General features: G+C 39.3%; 1 protein-coding gene across 1 annotated transcript in view; it reads right to left on the bottom strand.

Moving 5' to 3' along the window:
* LOC102384668 (fibrillin-2) overlaps nucleotides 1-15,422 on the bottom strand; it is a gene marked incomplete at its 5' end in the record, with an annotated part of 62,765 nt that overhangs the window by 18,645 nt on the left and 28,698 nt on the right. Inside the window, 7 exons of the mRNA XM_006039061.2 lie at nucleotides 3,896-4,015; nucleotides 4,814-4,942; nucleotides 7,977-8,093; nucleotides 11,109-11,234; nucleotides 11,651-11,776; nucleotides 12,689-12,814; nucleotides 13,642-13,710. Coding sequence (XP_006039123.2) covers nucleotides 3,896-4,015; nucleotides 4,814-4,942; nucleotides 7,977-8,093; nucleotides 11,109-11,234; nucleotides 11,651-11,776; nucleotides 12,689-12,814; nucleotides 13,642-13,710 — 813 coding nt within the window. The remainder of the gene's footprint in view (nucleotides 1-3,895; nucleotides 4,016-4,813; nucleotides 4,943-7,976; nucleotides 8,094-11,108; nucleotides 11,235-11,650; nucleotides 11,777-12,688; nucleotides 12,815-13,641; nucleotides 13,711-15,422) is intronic.

Here is a 15,422-nt window from a genome sequence, read left to right as displayed (position 1 = left end):
AGGAAGACTGAACTATAGAAATGTCTGATTATAAACTACAAATGTTTCCCAACTCATTGTCTGATTACAAGCTACAATGCTTCCCAACTCATTGCCTACAAGACCTGGCACTCATTGTGGCCAAAGGAAATTAAGAAGCTAAAACTGAGATTAATGGGGAGGTGAAAGTCTGATGTTTTTCTAAGGAACCCTTTTAGACTACAGAGTGCCATAATTTAGTGCAGATTGCAGGGAAGCTGTGATGTACCAAAAACCAAAACAGTACAACACATGCACACACACTTAAATTAGTTCTGAACAAAAGGTAAATGTATTGGTATTACCTGTCTTTTCTGGGGAGGACAGACTATCAACTGTGGGCATGGACACGTATAACACTTTGAATGGTTGAAATGTGGTTTAAATCTGAAGCGGATGGACATACAAGCCTGTTAAACTAGTTTAAATCTGCCTGAAATTATTCAAAATTGTACCTGAAAATCAAGTATGAATTTGACCTGGTTCACTGAGAACTGATCCAGTATTTTGTATGGATACCAACCATTCTGTGACATGGGTCTGCTCTGTCCTCCAGGCATTCCACACTGCTTTGCTCTTCAGCCCCCACAGCAATGTCCTTGCTCCCTACTTGACTGAAACCCATTATCATGATCCCTCAGCCCCTGGGAGCAAAAACGCATGGGTCTAAGTACCCCTCACCCCCAAGTCAGGCAAGCCCATTGCAGACTTTGATCATCTACAGGCTATTGAAGTTTACTGAACTTATATTTAGGAAACAAGCAAAAGTAGAATAGTGAAAATGCCCCCAGCCACAGGTCACTCATGCTTGCCCAAAGCCGGGGCACAAGCACTCTTCTCCCTGTCCCACCTCACTGCAATCCCCCAACCCCCAAGAAGCCTGGTGGGCTGTGAGCTCATTCCCACACCCTGACTGGTTCTCTACCAGTGACATTTAGGAACAGTTTATCTGCTCTGTGTACGTCTCCACACCCTCACAATATTTTCCTTAAAGCACCTGCCGAATGCACAGGCCTACAGACATTATAGAACCTTACAGGATAATCTGTAAACATATTTCTGACTTGATTTATTTGCTATGCAGATTTAATTCTGATTTACTTCCTATTTGCTTATGGCAATGATTTTTTCTTATTTTTTCTTTATTTTAATATTATTGATATTGTTTTGCTAATTTTATCTTGATTTCATTTCATTAAGAGATACCTAAAAAGTCTATAAACAAGATACTGAGTTCCATTTCTTTCAATAAACAGTGTGGGCCCACAACCTTTGGACACTCTATGAGGGATATCAGACAGCCATTTGAAAAACCTGACCAACTAATGCTAATTAGCATTTAGTAGGGGTGTGCAAAGCTCCGGTCCTCGATTTGATTCGGCAGAGATTCGGCCAGATTCGGTCACCGAATCTCTGAATCCAAATCGAATCAGAGGACCCTTTAATCTCTTCAGATTGAATTGGAATCCTCCAAATTGATCTGGAGAGATTCGGAAAGATTCGGAGATTTGGACGTAGACACAGCTTTAAATGTTTTTTCCACATACCTCTAGATAGCAGGTGGCTTGTGAGTGCTGAGATGCTGGGGTACATTGAGTACCCCACAGGAGTGCAGGAGGTCCACAAAAACACTTCCGGTCCACTTCCAGGTCTGCTGGGGAGCGTGGCAACCGGTGCCTCCTGGGTCTGGGGGGGGAGAAGGGAACCTGGGATCCCCTTGGGGTCCCCCTGAGGCTGATCACTGAGCTGGGGAGGTGTGTGGGGGGTCCCCAGAGCATTTCCTGGCGAACCTGGAAGCAGACTGGAAGTACTTCTGGTCCACTTCTGGGTTCGCCGCCAAGCATGTGGGGGGCTCCCCTGCACTCCTGTGGGATGCTTCATCTGCCCCAGCATCGCAGCGATCACAAGCTGTGCCTGGTGCCTTGAGGTATGTAGAAAAAACATTTAAAGTTGTGTGCATGTCCGAATCACTGATTCTCTGAATCAGCATCAAATCTTCAGATTCGGATTCGGCTGAATCAAATCAGGGACAGTAATCTGAATCAATGAATCGAATCACTGTCCCTGTTCTGGGCCAAATCCAAATCAAATAGGGCCCTTTTTGCACACCCCTAGTAGTAAGGTCACAGGAGTCGCATCTATATGGTAAAACTAACTGTGCCAAGTAGCACTATCCTCAGGCATACTGGGTTGCCCCCGAGAACCAGTAGCAGTGTAGTTATATCTGTTCCCAAGGCAGGCTAATTAGCTTGAGAGAATGATGGTAAATAATGCATTTGAAAGATAATTAAATGGTGATAATTAAAGACACTGTAATTGCACCAGACTTTATACCATATGGAGCGATACATTCTGCCTTCATTCACACATGCTTAACTTCAGTTGCACAGGTGGCAGAGTTGAATTCAGTACTAACAAACACATGTTAAAGTGAGAAATTTCATTATAAAGATACCAGCACTTAAGAAAAGCAGATTATCAGATTACAAGGCCTGAAAGAATATTAATCAAGATATAAATAGAATCACACTTGCACAAAGTATTGTTATACTACCTTGGACACAACACCAAAGAAAGCCAGAATTCTGATTTCAGTGTTTGCTAGAACCTTAAGTTGGTCAAAGAAAATATTGGGCACTTAGTATAGTGTTGCCATAATAAAACATTAGAGATACTGAAAGGATATTAAAAATTGTCATAAACAGTACTAATCCATGGGATTTGAGTTTTTGTTTTGAATTCATGATTTCACAATCATAGATTATGTGGATTAGTCTCAAACACAACTGTTAATTATAGGGAACAGCAGCTGCCAAAAGAAACTGTTAAATTGGCAGGCAAACCAAACATTGTGGAATGATACACAGGAATGAGAGAACTTGCGAGCTTGGAAAATACTCTGTACTGTTCAAGAGGAAAAGTCTTTGATAAGATCTGGTCTTTGTCCAGGATTTAGAAAGATTAAATTGTTATAAACCAAATCCTGACATGTTTACCATGATTTTCTTTGGTTCTTACATGGGCAAACTTCTCAATAACCTCAGTGGAAGTTCTACCTGAGTGAGGGTATCATGTGATTAATCTGAACTTAATTATGATTTACTTCTAGGTTTATGGTAGTCCTTGTCTTTGTTGTGTTGAAGAGCACTGTAACTTGCATTGTTTCTGATTTAGTAACTATGATTTCAATTTCTTGCTGCACTGAAACAGAACTCTTTCATTTATTTTTAGAAAACATAAAAGAGCAAGTGACATTCAAGTGCTGAACTAATTGTTAACAAGGTTCTGAAAAATATTGTTCTTGAGACTGCAATAAATAAGCTGATACGAGGACTTGTTTTGCTCTACACATCTCAAAAACAGAAAATGTCTGTTAAAATAAGCTGATTTAGAAAACTCCTTCTATAAAGAAAACAAGCTCAACAGCAATTATCAAGATTTTTAAACTTCATAGTTCTTGGACATGAGACACCTCTGAGAGCGTCTTCTTGTATTGTTTACCAAAGAGTACAACTTTTGTAAATGCTGTATGAATTCAGTTGATGGTCTCTTTTTATTGACATTTGGAACAAAAAAATTAGGAAAAGAAGAAAAAACACTGTAAATTCTTTGAACACTTGACAAAATATTTTTGCATTAATGAAAAGCACTGAATACTTACTTCCTTTGCTCTTATCATATCGTGTAACAATGTCCCTGCTGGTTAAAAAGCCACCTGATAATGGCTACTATTAATTCCCTCTTACACATTTCCTGTCATGCCAATTTTTCAAAACAAAAGTGCCTTTTCACCAGCAAGAGTGAGGTATTGTTTCCATCAGATTTGCGCCAGACAGTCTTTCTTACATCAGTAAGCAACTGTAACAGTGAGCCTTACCTATACAGCTTTCACTTTTCACTTCATATCCTGGTGGACAAATGCATCTGAATGAACCTTCCAAGTTCTGGCACGTACCAGGAGAGCATGAGCCAGGAAGTGCCACACACTCATTTGTATCTTAAGAAAATAAAAAGACGTGAAAAAGATTCAGTAATTTTGAAATTAATTAATTCTTTGTGGCCTTACTTTTACATAATGAGGGGGTAAAGTATTGGCATCCACAAAACAGATGTAAGTTAGTGTCAGTTTAATGTTATTAGCCTATAATGTCTCTCCTGACTTCTTTTCTCTAACAGTCTAAGTCAGGAGCATTAAACATGCAGCCCATAGCCTGGATGCATTCCATGGAGCTGCTCTGTCCGGTCTGCTAGACTACCAGTGGGCCACATGAAGTTGCAGGGTGTGGCTGATGGGCATGGCCTGCCGTAGAATGAGGGACCTTTGGGCCCTTATGGACATGGTACTCAGCAGCAGGAGGGTGAGCAAAGGCAGACACAGCTCCATTTGCCTTCCAGCCACTTCACCTGTCACCACTTCTGTGGCCCTCCCTGGCTGCCAGTCCCCACCATGTGACCTGTGCTGAAACTGCTGACGCATGCTCCAGGTTGGAGCTTGAGCTGTCTTCACCACTTCCTCATGCCCCAGGCTGGATCTGGCCTGCAAGGAGCCCTGTGGCCTGGATCTGGGCTGGGGCACAAGGTGAGTTTGACACCTCTGCTCTAAGCTGATGAAGACAAATGACATTATTCTAAAAACTTCCTCACACTTGTATCACCAGTTTTCATAATGTCAGTTTTTCATTCTCAGTATTTTCACTCATATTAAGACTGTACAGTAATATTTCCTTCTAAACATGGCCATCCGTTTATTTCAAGTAAGATAAAGTTTGGAATCTCCAGTTAGTTTAATACATACCAATGCAATTCTTGCCATCTGGAGTAAGTTCATAGCCTTCATTACATAAACATTTGAAAGACCCAATTTCATTAAAACATCGTCCATTTCTGCACACCTGACCAAAGAAGGAACTGCACTCATCAATATCTGTAAATAAACCAGTTAAGAGTTGAACCCTTCTAAGAGGTCTAACAATTAGAATGTATATGCAGGCATAGTATATATCAGTATATTATAAACACATTTGAGTTTCAATATATAATTCCATGGAAAAGACAAATCTTAAGCAGCAAGGGAACAATTGACAGATAGTGGAAAGTAACTCTCCCTCTAGTGCATTAAGGTACATGTGCTATTTAAACAACACCCTCTTTATAGGCTATTATAATTTCTAACTTGTGGTATTACCTCAGCTACTGCATCTGGAGAGGTTCAACTGCTGCCAAGTGATTCTTTTTGTGATACTAACTTCAGTTAGTAGAAGAAAATGCTAGAGAAAAAAATGTTACTTGGAGTGTTCTGGGTTTTATCTGGATTTTTATTTGTGCTCAAGTTTCCCTTGAACCTGCTTTGTCATTTTCAGGTTTTTAAAAATGTGTATTACAGCTGGAATGAAATCACCCTCCTTCCTACATGCTGATTCTCTAGTTCAGGAAAACTTAACAGAGAAAAGACAACTTTCAGATGGCTGAATTAGCTCCGTAACACCCTTTCAGTAATGCAGCCATATACCTTAATGCACAAGGAAAATGCAGAAGAAAGAAGTGTTGGGTTTGGATGGAATGAAAAGAAAATATAAAAAGAGCCAGGTAGCGTAAGAAATGGGATAAATCTTCTGAAAAGATAATCTACCTGGTTTAGAGAGAGTTTTAAATAATAAAGCATAAATTATTTAAATTGAAAACACATTTCCTCTGAAGTATCTAGTAATGGTTTCAAAACTATATGTATGGATCATCCATCTGATCGAGTGGAGCAGTGACTATATCACTCAGTGAACCATTCTGTTTCCATACGACTGATTTTATTCAGATATTTGTATTTGAATATATCCTTATGATGGGCTATACTACCTCTCAGTGTTTTGGGATGGACAGTGGCATGGCTGAGGAAAAAAGCCTTGAGGCTCCAGGCTGGGAAGATAGGTGTACATGGTCATTACTGTGAGTGAACTTGAGTGTGAAAACACTACCTGGAGCCATAATGGGAGGTAGCTAAGGGCTACTCAGAGGAAACAGATCAACAGCTATACTACCACAGATAGAAAGGACCTCCTCTGTGAACCACAAACTTTGTCCTGTTTATGGGATAGGGTTTGTTCTCTTCTGCAGTAAGTTTTGATTTTTTCCCCTCCTAGAGAGGGAAGGGAATTAGAAGATTTAGTTATAAACTGTATTTTGGTTTTCTCTTGGAACAAAAATGCATGTGAAAGCTTTTTTTTCGGTCTCCTTTCTGGAAGTAGAAGGAATTTAATAAACTTTATTACATTTTTTCTTATTCAGCCCCTATGAAAGTTTACTCTCCATTCAAAAGGAAGGAATCTCTAGAGACGTAAACCACATACAAGCATTACATTTCTACCAGGAGAATCACCATTCTCCCAGTAGAAATGACAAGTGTACAAGACAGTTCAATTTTTCTCAGGAGCAGGCCCCTTCTGGAAGATCTCTCCCTTGCAAGAACAAATGTTTGTTTACTCTTCTGCCAGTCTGGTTCAGGAAGATGAGGAGCAGCTGGAGGACTGCCCTGGGCTTGGGAACATGGTGGGGACATTATCCTTTATTACTTCTGCTCCTGGGAGGGGGGCTGCAGGTGCTGACTTTGAGTGTCGCACACATCAATATGGGGAGAAGCTCCCCCTATTCCCACACAGCACTTGACAGCCCTGTATCTGCAGCTCCCTGTGTACAGGGTAATGGGTGCTGGCTTTGATATTAAATGAAAAAAACCCAAACAAATAACAAAAAACCTGGTGCCTGCAGCCCCGCTGGGGTTCCTAGTCTGGGGAGCAGGTGGGGTCCTTTGCCCTCTTTACTCCCATCCCCCAGGACAAGGAAGAGTGGAGCAGCCTGATCCCTACACCTTCCCCAGACTGATCACTGGTCTGAGGAAGGCATGGAAAAGAAGGAAGATGAGGCAGCTGCACATCGGGTGCCTGAACTGCTGTGTCTCCCAGAACAATTTCCTGCACTAGAAATGAATGCCTGTTCGTGGCCTTACCCTGTTTTCTAGTCCAGGAACTGTCTCTCATAAAATGATCCAGGAACTGTAGTTGTACAAAACTATCAGAAGTTTAGCAGTCTTCTTTAGAAGACAAGAAACAACAGTTACTCTGAGTAAGAACTAATTTCAGAAAGACAGGGCAGTCTGGGAAACCAACTGATATGGTTTTTTGTACTGAATTCCTCTTTCCTGGTATCATGCTTTTGAAGAAGGTTCAGCTACTAATGGCTAAGATAACCAGGTGACAAGTTATTAATGTAGTGATGGGTATTACAATGTGGAAGAGGAAAGGAAAAATGCATTATAGGTTTGGGTAAACTGTCACTTAAATTATCAGTCCCTGATGCTCTACTAGAACTGAAGGGCATTCTGCACAAATCTTAATTGAGAGTGTGCAGTGATGCAAAAGTGACTTTAAGCCACAGCTGAAACCCCTGATCCTAGAGCCATGAACATCTTCAGCTAGTTCCAGGTAAAATTTTTGCTGACTACCAATGGGTTCAGGAGAAGCTGGGTGTAAGGGGTCAGCCGCACGTCCTTTTCCCCGTACATCTTCAGACTTGAGAGAAGGTGCCAGGAACAAATGTGATAGCACTACTCCACTCAAAAACTCCTTGCATAGAGGCAGTGCTCCAGCAACTAGACTTACTGGATTTAGGGCTATTTTGCACTGTCAAAGCAAAGCTAAACAGCTCCAACCATACAAAAGATTAGAGCTTATATTTTTAAAGAGTAGAACAAGAAAAACCTTTACGTTACATGAAAAAAGAATAATTAGGTGAGAAAACAGTATTAACCAAAGCTCACAGAGGTAACAGATAAGCAGTGTGTATGTATCTTTTCTAGTATTCTGAATCGATTTCTGATTTTCACTTTCGTTTTATTGGTTATTTTACATGCAGCTGCTGCGACCCCAAAGTAGTAGCAGTGAAAGGAAAGTTTGGGTTAAAGCACTTACCCATACAATCATTATTATGAGTGAGCTCAAATCCTGGGTAACACAGACAGTTGTATGATCCAACCGTGTTTTTACAAGTTCCATTTCCACATGGATGGCGCTCACATTCATCAACATCTGCAGAGAGAAATGAACTTGTACAAAGGGACTTGTCTTTCCAGCTGTGTGTTAAGGTGCTAGCATTGTCAGTTTCAACCTTTTATCTGAGCTTTTTAACACTAACATGTTAGAACTTATTATTTTTGCAGAAGTTTGCATATTCTTGTGTAAATAAGCAGGATATTATTGTGTACATTAATTGTTTACATTTTTTTAATAAGGGAGACAATAAGACAGGTTATAATAACAGGAGAAGAGAGGCTGGCAAACTGAACTATGAAACAATTTGACTCTTAAATCTTGCTGCTGCTGCTAAGTGTGGGCGGACAGTAGTGTAACTTGGGATGGGCAAGTAGGACACTGGTCCTGGGTACCATCTTAGAGTGGGCCCAAGAATGGCAGGCAGCAGTGTTGCTGGCCTGGCCCCCACTGCTACCCAGCACACAGAAAGTCCTAGTTACTTCTCTGTGGGCAGGAAGGACAATCCAAATTGCTTTTGGAGCTCAGAGATAGCTCAGTAACTGACTGCAGACATTTGGGCTGCAGGTTTCTGAATTTACTTTGAGGTCCCATTAAAAAAAGGGTCCCTTGTAGTTAGTCACTGTAATCCTTTTGGGTCAATGACAATCCCTTCATTTTGGTTCGTTCAGCCTGTAGCACTGTTCTGGTTACACTCAAAATGAATAATAGTTTGCTTTGTACTTAAGCCAACTGGATGGTGAATCTGCCTGTGCAGATGCTTTAGATGTTAGAATGCTTTTCTGAATACCAATACTAGTTAACAGTATAGTACCCGAGTGCCTCTGGCCTCCCCTTAGGTTTACACAATGTTTGTGTATGGTGTATTTTATATCTGTGATCCTATTTACATTAATATGGGACACCATCTCTCCTGTTCTTCTTCACATCATATTCCTGTGACAACTACAAAGAATGTTTAAATAGGAAAGTAATACTAAGAAAATACAGAGTGTCTTTTAATGTGACTTAAATTTTGGAACCACAGAGAAGACTTAAAATGTTAAAACACATTTGTCCACAAAGCACTGATTTGAGAACTGGTAGGTACTAGATTCAAGTGCAAAATCTCTGAGCTATTTCTGGGGTTCCATCATCTTTTAAGGCCAGTGACATACCTGCAATATGTGGTAACTATAAGATTCATTTATTTCATTTTCCCTGTTAAAGACTGCACGAAAGAAGTTGATTTAGCAGGAACAGGACTTGCAACCATGCTACTGGATCACTGGAATTTAGGAGGAGACTAGAAATTCATCATAAAATACTGCAAGAATTTTTTAGCATATGCAAGAATGGTGAGAAGATTAATTAGTCAGATTCTAAGTTCTTATCTGTCCTCCCTGATTTATGTGCATTTAACATGCTATTTATGGTTATTGATTTGGGGGAGGCAGGGAATTTTAGAATTTGTGTGTTAAGAGTTGGCAGGATCCCAGAGATATTTTTTTACAATAAGCATAGGGCTGTGCGAAACAACACCATTCTGTTTTGACTTGTTTCAAGGTTTCGATGGAACAGCACTTTGTTTAGAATTTCGTTTGGATGTGAAACCGCTGTTCCGTTTTGTTTCGACGAAACAGTGATACTGTTTTGATGTTTTGCCCATAGACTATAATGGGGAAACTCGAAACAGACTCTCTCATCCAGCAGGCAGATCGGGGGCCCGCAACCCCAGAAGGGCTGTGGGGGCTGTGCCAGTCCTTCCAGGGTTGCGGGCTCCTAATCTGCCTGCCAGATGAGGGAGGGAAGCAGGGTGCTGCCGCTTGGGACCAGGGAGCTGGGGAAGGGAACTGAGCCCGATTGCTTAGTTCCCCTCAGCTCAGCTGGGCTGAGTTGCCTTCCCTAGCTCGATTGTAGCACTGGGGAGGGGAACTCAGCCCAGTTCCCTTCCCTAGCCCAATCACAGTGCTGTGGAGGGGAATTGAGCCCTGAGCTGCGATCAGCTTCTTGCAGCCCAGCAGTGGGAGATGCGGGGAGAGCTAGGGCTGTGCTCCCTGCCCAGCTAAGCCACATGGGGCTGCTGAGCCACTGGGAGCGCAGCCCTGGTTCTCCTGCGTCTCCCATCACCTGGCTGCTTTGAAATTCGAAACGTTTGAAAATTTCAAAATGTTTCGACTAACTTCGTTTTGTTTTAAAGCCCTTCGTTTCATTTTGATTTCGCTGTTTTGAGCTCGAAATGAGTCGAAACAGTGTCAAAACAAAATAGTTGGAAAAATTTCGCACAGCCCTAATAAGCAACTGTTAAAAGCCTTACGTTTCAGTCCCCAAAACTACTATTTAAAGTTACTACATTTACTATTCTAAATAAACACTCTTTGGAAGTTTACTGTTTTTTAAAATCAGTTGACCAATTACTCTTCTGAGAAAGTTTGAGGCATATGATTCCGTTTAAAAATGAAAAAGGAAGATTCATGGATGCACAGCACCATGTAAATGATTGTAAAACAAATAAGAGGAACCAATTCTGAAACACAGGCTATATGTCTAGAAACTGAATTTGTATTTCCCCTATTTAAAGACAGAATTTACATGAAAACCAAAAGCAGCAGTAGACATATTTTGGCCGTTTGTCCAAAGCACCAACCAGCCACACTAAAAGGAACTGAATTCGTTCATGAGTTAGTTCCTTTTGACAATACAGTGTTTAGATTAAAAAAAAAATCAAAACAGAAAACATGAACAAAAATCATTTGTTTTCCTATTTACATACCTCTCAGGAACAGCTCTTTCCTGTCACCATTTCAGCATATTGGGAGTTGGGAATTAATCACAATAAATGCTAGGTTTGCCCATTAATATTAAGACAGTTATTTCTGCGTATATATGGCCAGATGGAGGAGAATGGGACACAGTATATTTTATTCCAAACAATACACTTTGCATTTTATTCAAGAAATTCAAAGTTGTCTGATATATAGGAACTAGGGATTTGATGAAACTTTAACTTCAATATGGTTCAGAATTTCTAGATATTTTCCACTGTTTAGAATTCAAGGCATTTGCTTTCCATACCCATGCACATAGTCTGGTCCTGAGATGCTTTAAAACCATTGTGACAGATGCACTGGTAACTTCCTTGCATGTCCACACACAAGCCATGACTGCAAACATTAGGAATTTCCAGGCATTCATTGCGATCTATAACAAAAGTATAAAACACATGGTACACATTATTGATTTTTATTATTCATTCATTTTTCACAAACATGTTTTTACAATCTGTTAATAATTATTAAAGCCAGATTCAAAATTACCCATAATCAAAACTGAATCATAACAAAACTGGCTTTATGAGGAACTTTCTTTTTGTCTACAAATATTGAGGTCAAACTACTGTTAGAATATATCTGAGACCTCAAGAATGTTGTTTTAAAATTTTATCCAGTTTGTTATGAAAAAAGAAACTTGCCTGGAAAATAAATGTGTGTGCATGACCGTAGAGGAAAGCACAGAAACACACTAAATAATTGTTTTTCTTGTACCTCCAAAGGAAATATGTCCATTTGAAAGATACATATATATGCAGCAACTACTGGAATCAACTAATTTCTCACCAACACAGGCTCCATTGGGTGAAAGTTTGAAACCCGCAGCACATTCACATCGGTAACTGCCAGGGCTATTGATACAGTCTGCATTTCTTTGACACAGGTTGTCTCCATTGCTGCACTCATCAATATCTGCAATATCAAGAATCCTGGATCAAATGCTTGGTACCATACCATATTTTCTTTGATCGGGACTGTAGACTACACTTGTAGTCTTGTTCAAGGATAATCTGCATGCAAATTCTCACTAACTATGGAAAACTGACCTAATTCTACTCTCACTGACAAAACAAGAACAACTTCACTGAAGTCAATGACATTCCATCAGTGAAATATAGGCTAAAGAAAGTATCAAACTTGATTAAGTCAAGCCCCCGTCTACTATATTGACAAACTGTAGATGTCTTTATATAACTCAAACCAAAGGAACAATTAACTAAAACAACAGGATAGGTGGTGCGGTTGGCTAGTATTCTAGCCTGCTACTGTGAGGATGCTAAAAGTCAAAGCAAAAGTACCACTGAATTCAGAAGGGCCAGTATTTCATCTCCAGACTTCAAATCTGAAGTTATGGTACAAGTGAAAGTCTGTGTGGTAATTAAGTCATCATATAAGCACATTGCATAGTCGGGCATGACTAAGAGTTTCAGCCTGTAACAGTACTGATAAACAGGTCTGGAATAAAGTGCATTGGCAAAATTGTTCAAGAGGGAGTTATTAATCTTTACATGAGGGAAGTTAAATTCATTCAGAAAGGTAATGAAAAGATCTGTTAGCTAAAAAAAAATAGTTAAAGATCCTAATAAAGAGATAGCAGTTGCTTAAAAACAAATGTAACAAAAACTGGCTGGAGCACGTGGGTACTGCTTAAATATAAATATATCCTGAGTACATTTTGTCAGCTGGGTCACTGAAAGACAGCCTTCAACCTGCTTCCCTTAAAGTATTCATAGCAGAAAAAGTGTGCATTGCTACTTCCCTTCAGAATAAACATGCTTGTGGAGATAAAAAAGAAATAAAAGCCAATCTGTCATTCAAAATCACCTTCGCAAACCAGGAGCAGGTCATTGTAGCTGAATCCTGTGGGACATTCACAGCGGAAACTACCAATCTGATTAATACAGACACCATTTGCACAAATCCCTGGAATCTCCTTACATTCATCAATATCTGAAAGTGAATTATCATTAGTTAAATGCAGTACTGCATTGCTTTATGTACCCTATCATAGATTCACTATGTTAACAACTAAGCTGAAGAAGCTATACTCAACATCATATAATTAAACATAAATATAGGGAGAAGAAACATGAGCCTCATGTTGACAACAATGAAAATAAATTATATGAAGTCCAATAAAAGATGATCCAGAGTCAAAGGTGGACTGTAAATTACAGTTGGTTAGCAAAGTGCAAGAGGAAAGATAAATGAAGTTGGAAGGAAATAAGACTGAACATTATACTGGTAATAGGTTTTTAAGGTGTCTAGCATGTGGAGAAGTTCCCCAAATTATTTAAAGTACCTATCAACCATGGAGAGGGACAGCAAAAAACAACTGAGTCAGAACAGGATACTGGAATTAGAACAGACCTAATACCACTTTGAAAAATCTTATTCAAAAGTGTTGTTTGTTTGTTTTTTCTGAAAGTATCAAGACGAAGCAGAGAAGGCTGGAAGACAGCTAAAGAAGAGAGCTAATAAAATCAAATGTTATTTGGGGAATGAAGAGAAGATATTTTCATACAAATATTTTACTAAAATGAATAACCTTTCCTATTCCAAGTAAATCTGAATTGTAGTGACATGTACACAATGTACACATATGTACAAACATACTTAAACTCTGTTCTCATAATTTATCATTTCATCAGAACTTTAAGATGCAATTAGAGTTTTATAATATGTTGTTGGTATATGCTATTTATTGTAGTATTATTATATTGTTTTGACTGTGCAGCAAAACATTATTTGGCAAAAATATATTCAGCAAAACTTACCAACAGCTTTGCCAGTGTGGATGTCAAAGGTGAAGCCAGGAATGTTCCCACATATGGTCTTAAATTCAGCTAAAATAGGGAAAAATACAAATAAAAACGTATTTTAATGAATATTTATAAATCCCCTAAGAATTATTTTAAGTTCCCTCTGCTTTCCATAGACAGTTTGAGCCAATTCTGCTAGCAGTAGCGAAGTCATTGCTGCATGCCTCAGTAATATTTAAGAGAACAGATGCCAATAAGCAAAGCTGCCGTTGGGAGATTGAGTCACATTTCCATATATCATCATCTGCTCCATTTAGAGCTAGATCAGATACATGGCTTGGGGAAAGCAGTATTTTTATTTCAGTAGTCTTCAGCTTACTTTCTGAGGTTTGCTACTGCTTTCTAGTCTCTTACAGAGAGCATCTACAGGGGCAACACGACAAGTTTAACAGTAACTTTGAACATATTCTCTGAGAAAATCTTCATGGGTCTCTCCTACTTTCCGTTCGTCTTCAGAGATCCTAGTGATTCCATTCCACTGGAATGAAGAGATACTAAAGAGAAATGTAGGGGACCGATACATTCTTTAATCCAGCATCTCAAGGATAATGGAGATACACATCTATTGGCTTTCACTTCCATCAGTTGTTGCATGGCTTTCAAGAAAAAGGTTTGTGATGCCTACAGCTCTGATCTGCAGCAGCCACATATTTAACCAAATTCATTTACATTAAAGTAATCTTCTTGTTCTACTATTCAGTGGATATGCAAGTTAGTGCAGGATATCAGAGCAAACTTGTTCAGCTAGTAAACTTGTTACTAACCACCCATGCCAGCATGAGTCTTTACCAGAACAATATTTGTAAGAAAAAGCAGTACACTTTCATAGTGAATTTTTAAAGGGAAAAAAGATGCCCATTTCAACCAACACACTTCTGAAATGTCACACACTTAGAAGCATATCTATTTCAAATCTGTAAAATATTAGGAGAATCATGTATTTTGCATTGAGATAGGACAGATGGAGACAAAAAAAGTATTGTGAGAACATGTACAGACACATTTTGTTCTCAGATATAAACACGGTTTTCTTTTGGACATTATATAATAATTTAAATAAAATGCCAAATGATTTAAAGAGTCTAAGATTAAATTTCTATATTAAGAACATTAATGGACAATACCAAGACACAGTGGATCCTCACTCACTTGGAAAGCTTTAAATTAAGATAGACTATCTTTCAAAAAGATGTGGATAAAGTTTACAAAAGTAACTCGATCTAAGTCCCAGTTCCATTTCAACCAATTCCAGTGATGCTGCAACCTCAATCAAATGGCAGCCACTTTGAGGTAAAGCATCTTTCCCTCAAAGCAGAGAAGAAAGGGTAGAGGAAGGAAAAGGACAAAAATCCCTACCTAAAGCCTATTCTCCCCTACAGAAAGACTTGCAACTTCTGCAGCTGGTCTCTCCTGGAACTTCTGATCTGTGACTCAAGGACTGGACTCTTAGGTCACCTCAAGACCTATCAATGAGCCATGGTAGAAATCAGGGACTTACCACCCCGACTGGCTGACCTATATAAAGAGTAGGAATCTAATACAGCTGCTAGTTATTCTGTAAACTCAAGTCTTAGAGGATGATGCGGTGGGCCTAAAGGTTCCAGTTCCGGTGGGTGCACATGTGGCTATGTGATGTAATTTTTGTTTGTCTCAGTCTGATTTTTATGGGTAAAAATAGTATATGCTCAGATGATAATGACTGTACCACAATGCATAAGCACAAAGAGACAAATTAT

The sequence above is a fragment of the Alligator sinensis genome, unplaced genomic scaffold (assembly GCF_000455745.1).
Source record: "Alligator sinensis unplaced genomic scaffold, ASM45574v1 scaffold2188_1, whole genome shotgun sequence".
NCBI lineage: Eukaryota > Metazoa > Chordata > Crocodylia > Alligatoridae > Alligator > Alligator sinensis.
The sequence above is the reverse complement of the archived record's forward strand: the minus strand, read 5'-3'. Positions and strand labels throughout refer to the sequence as shown.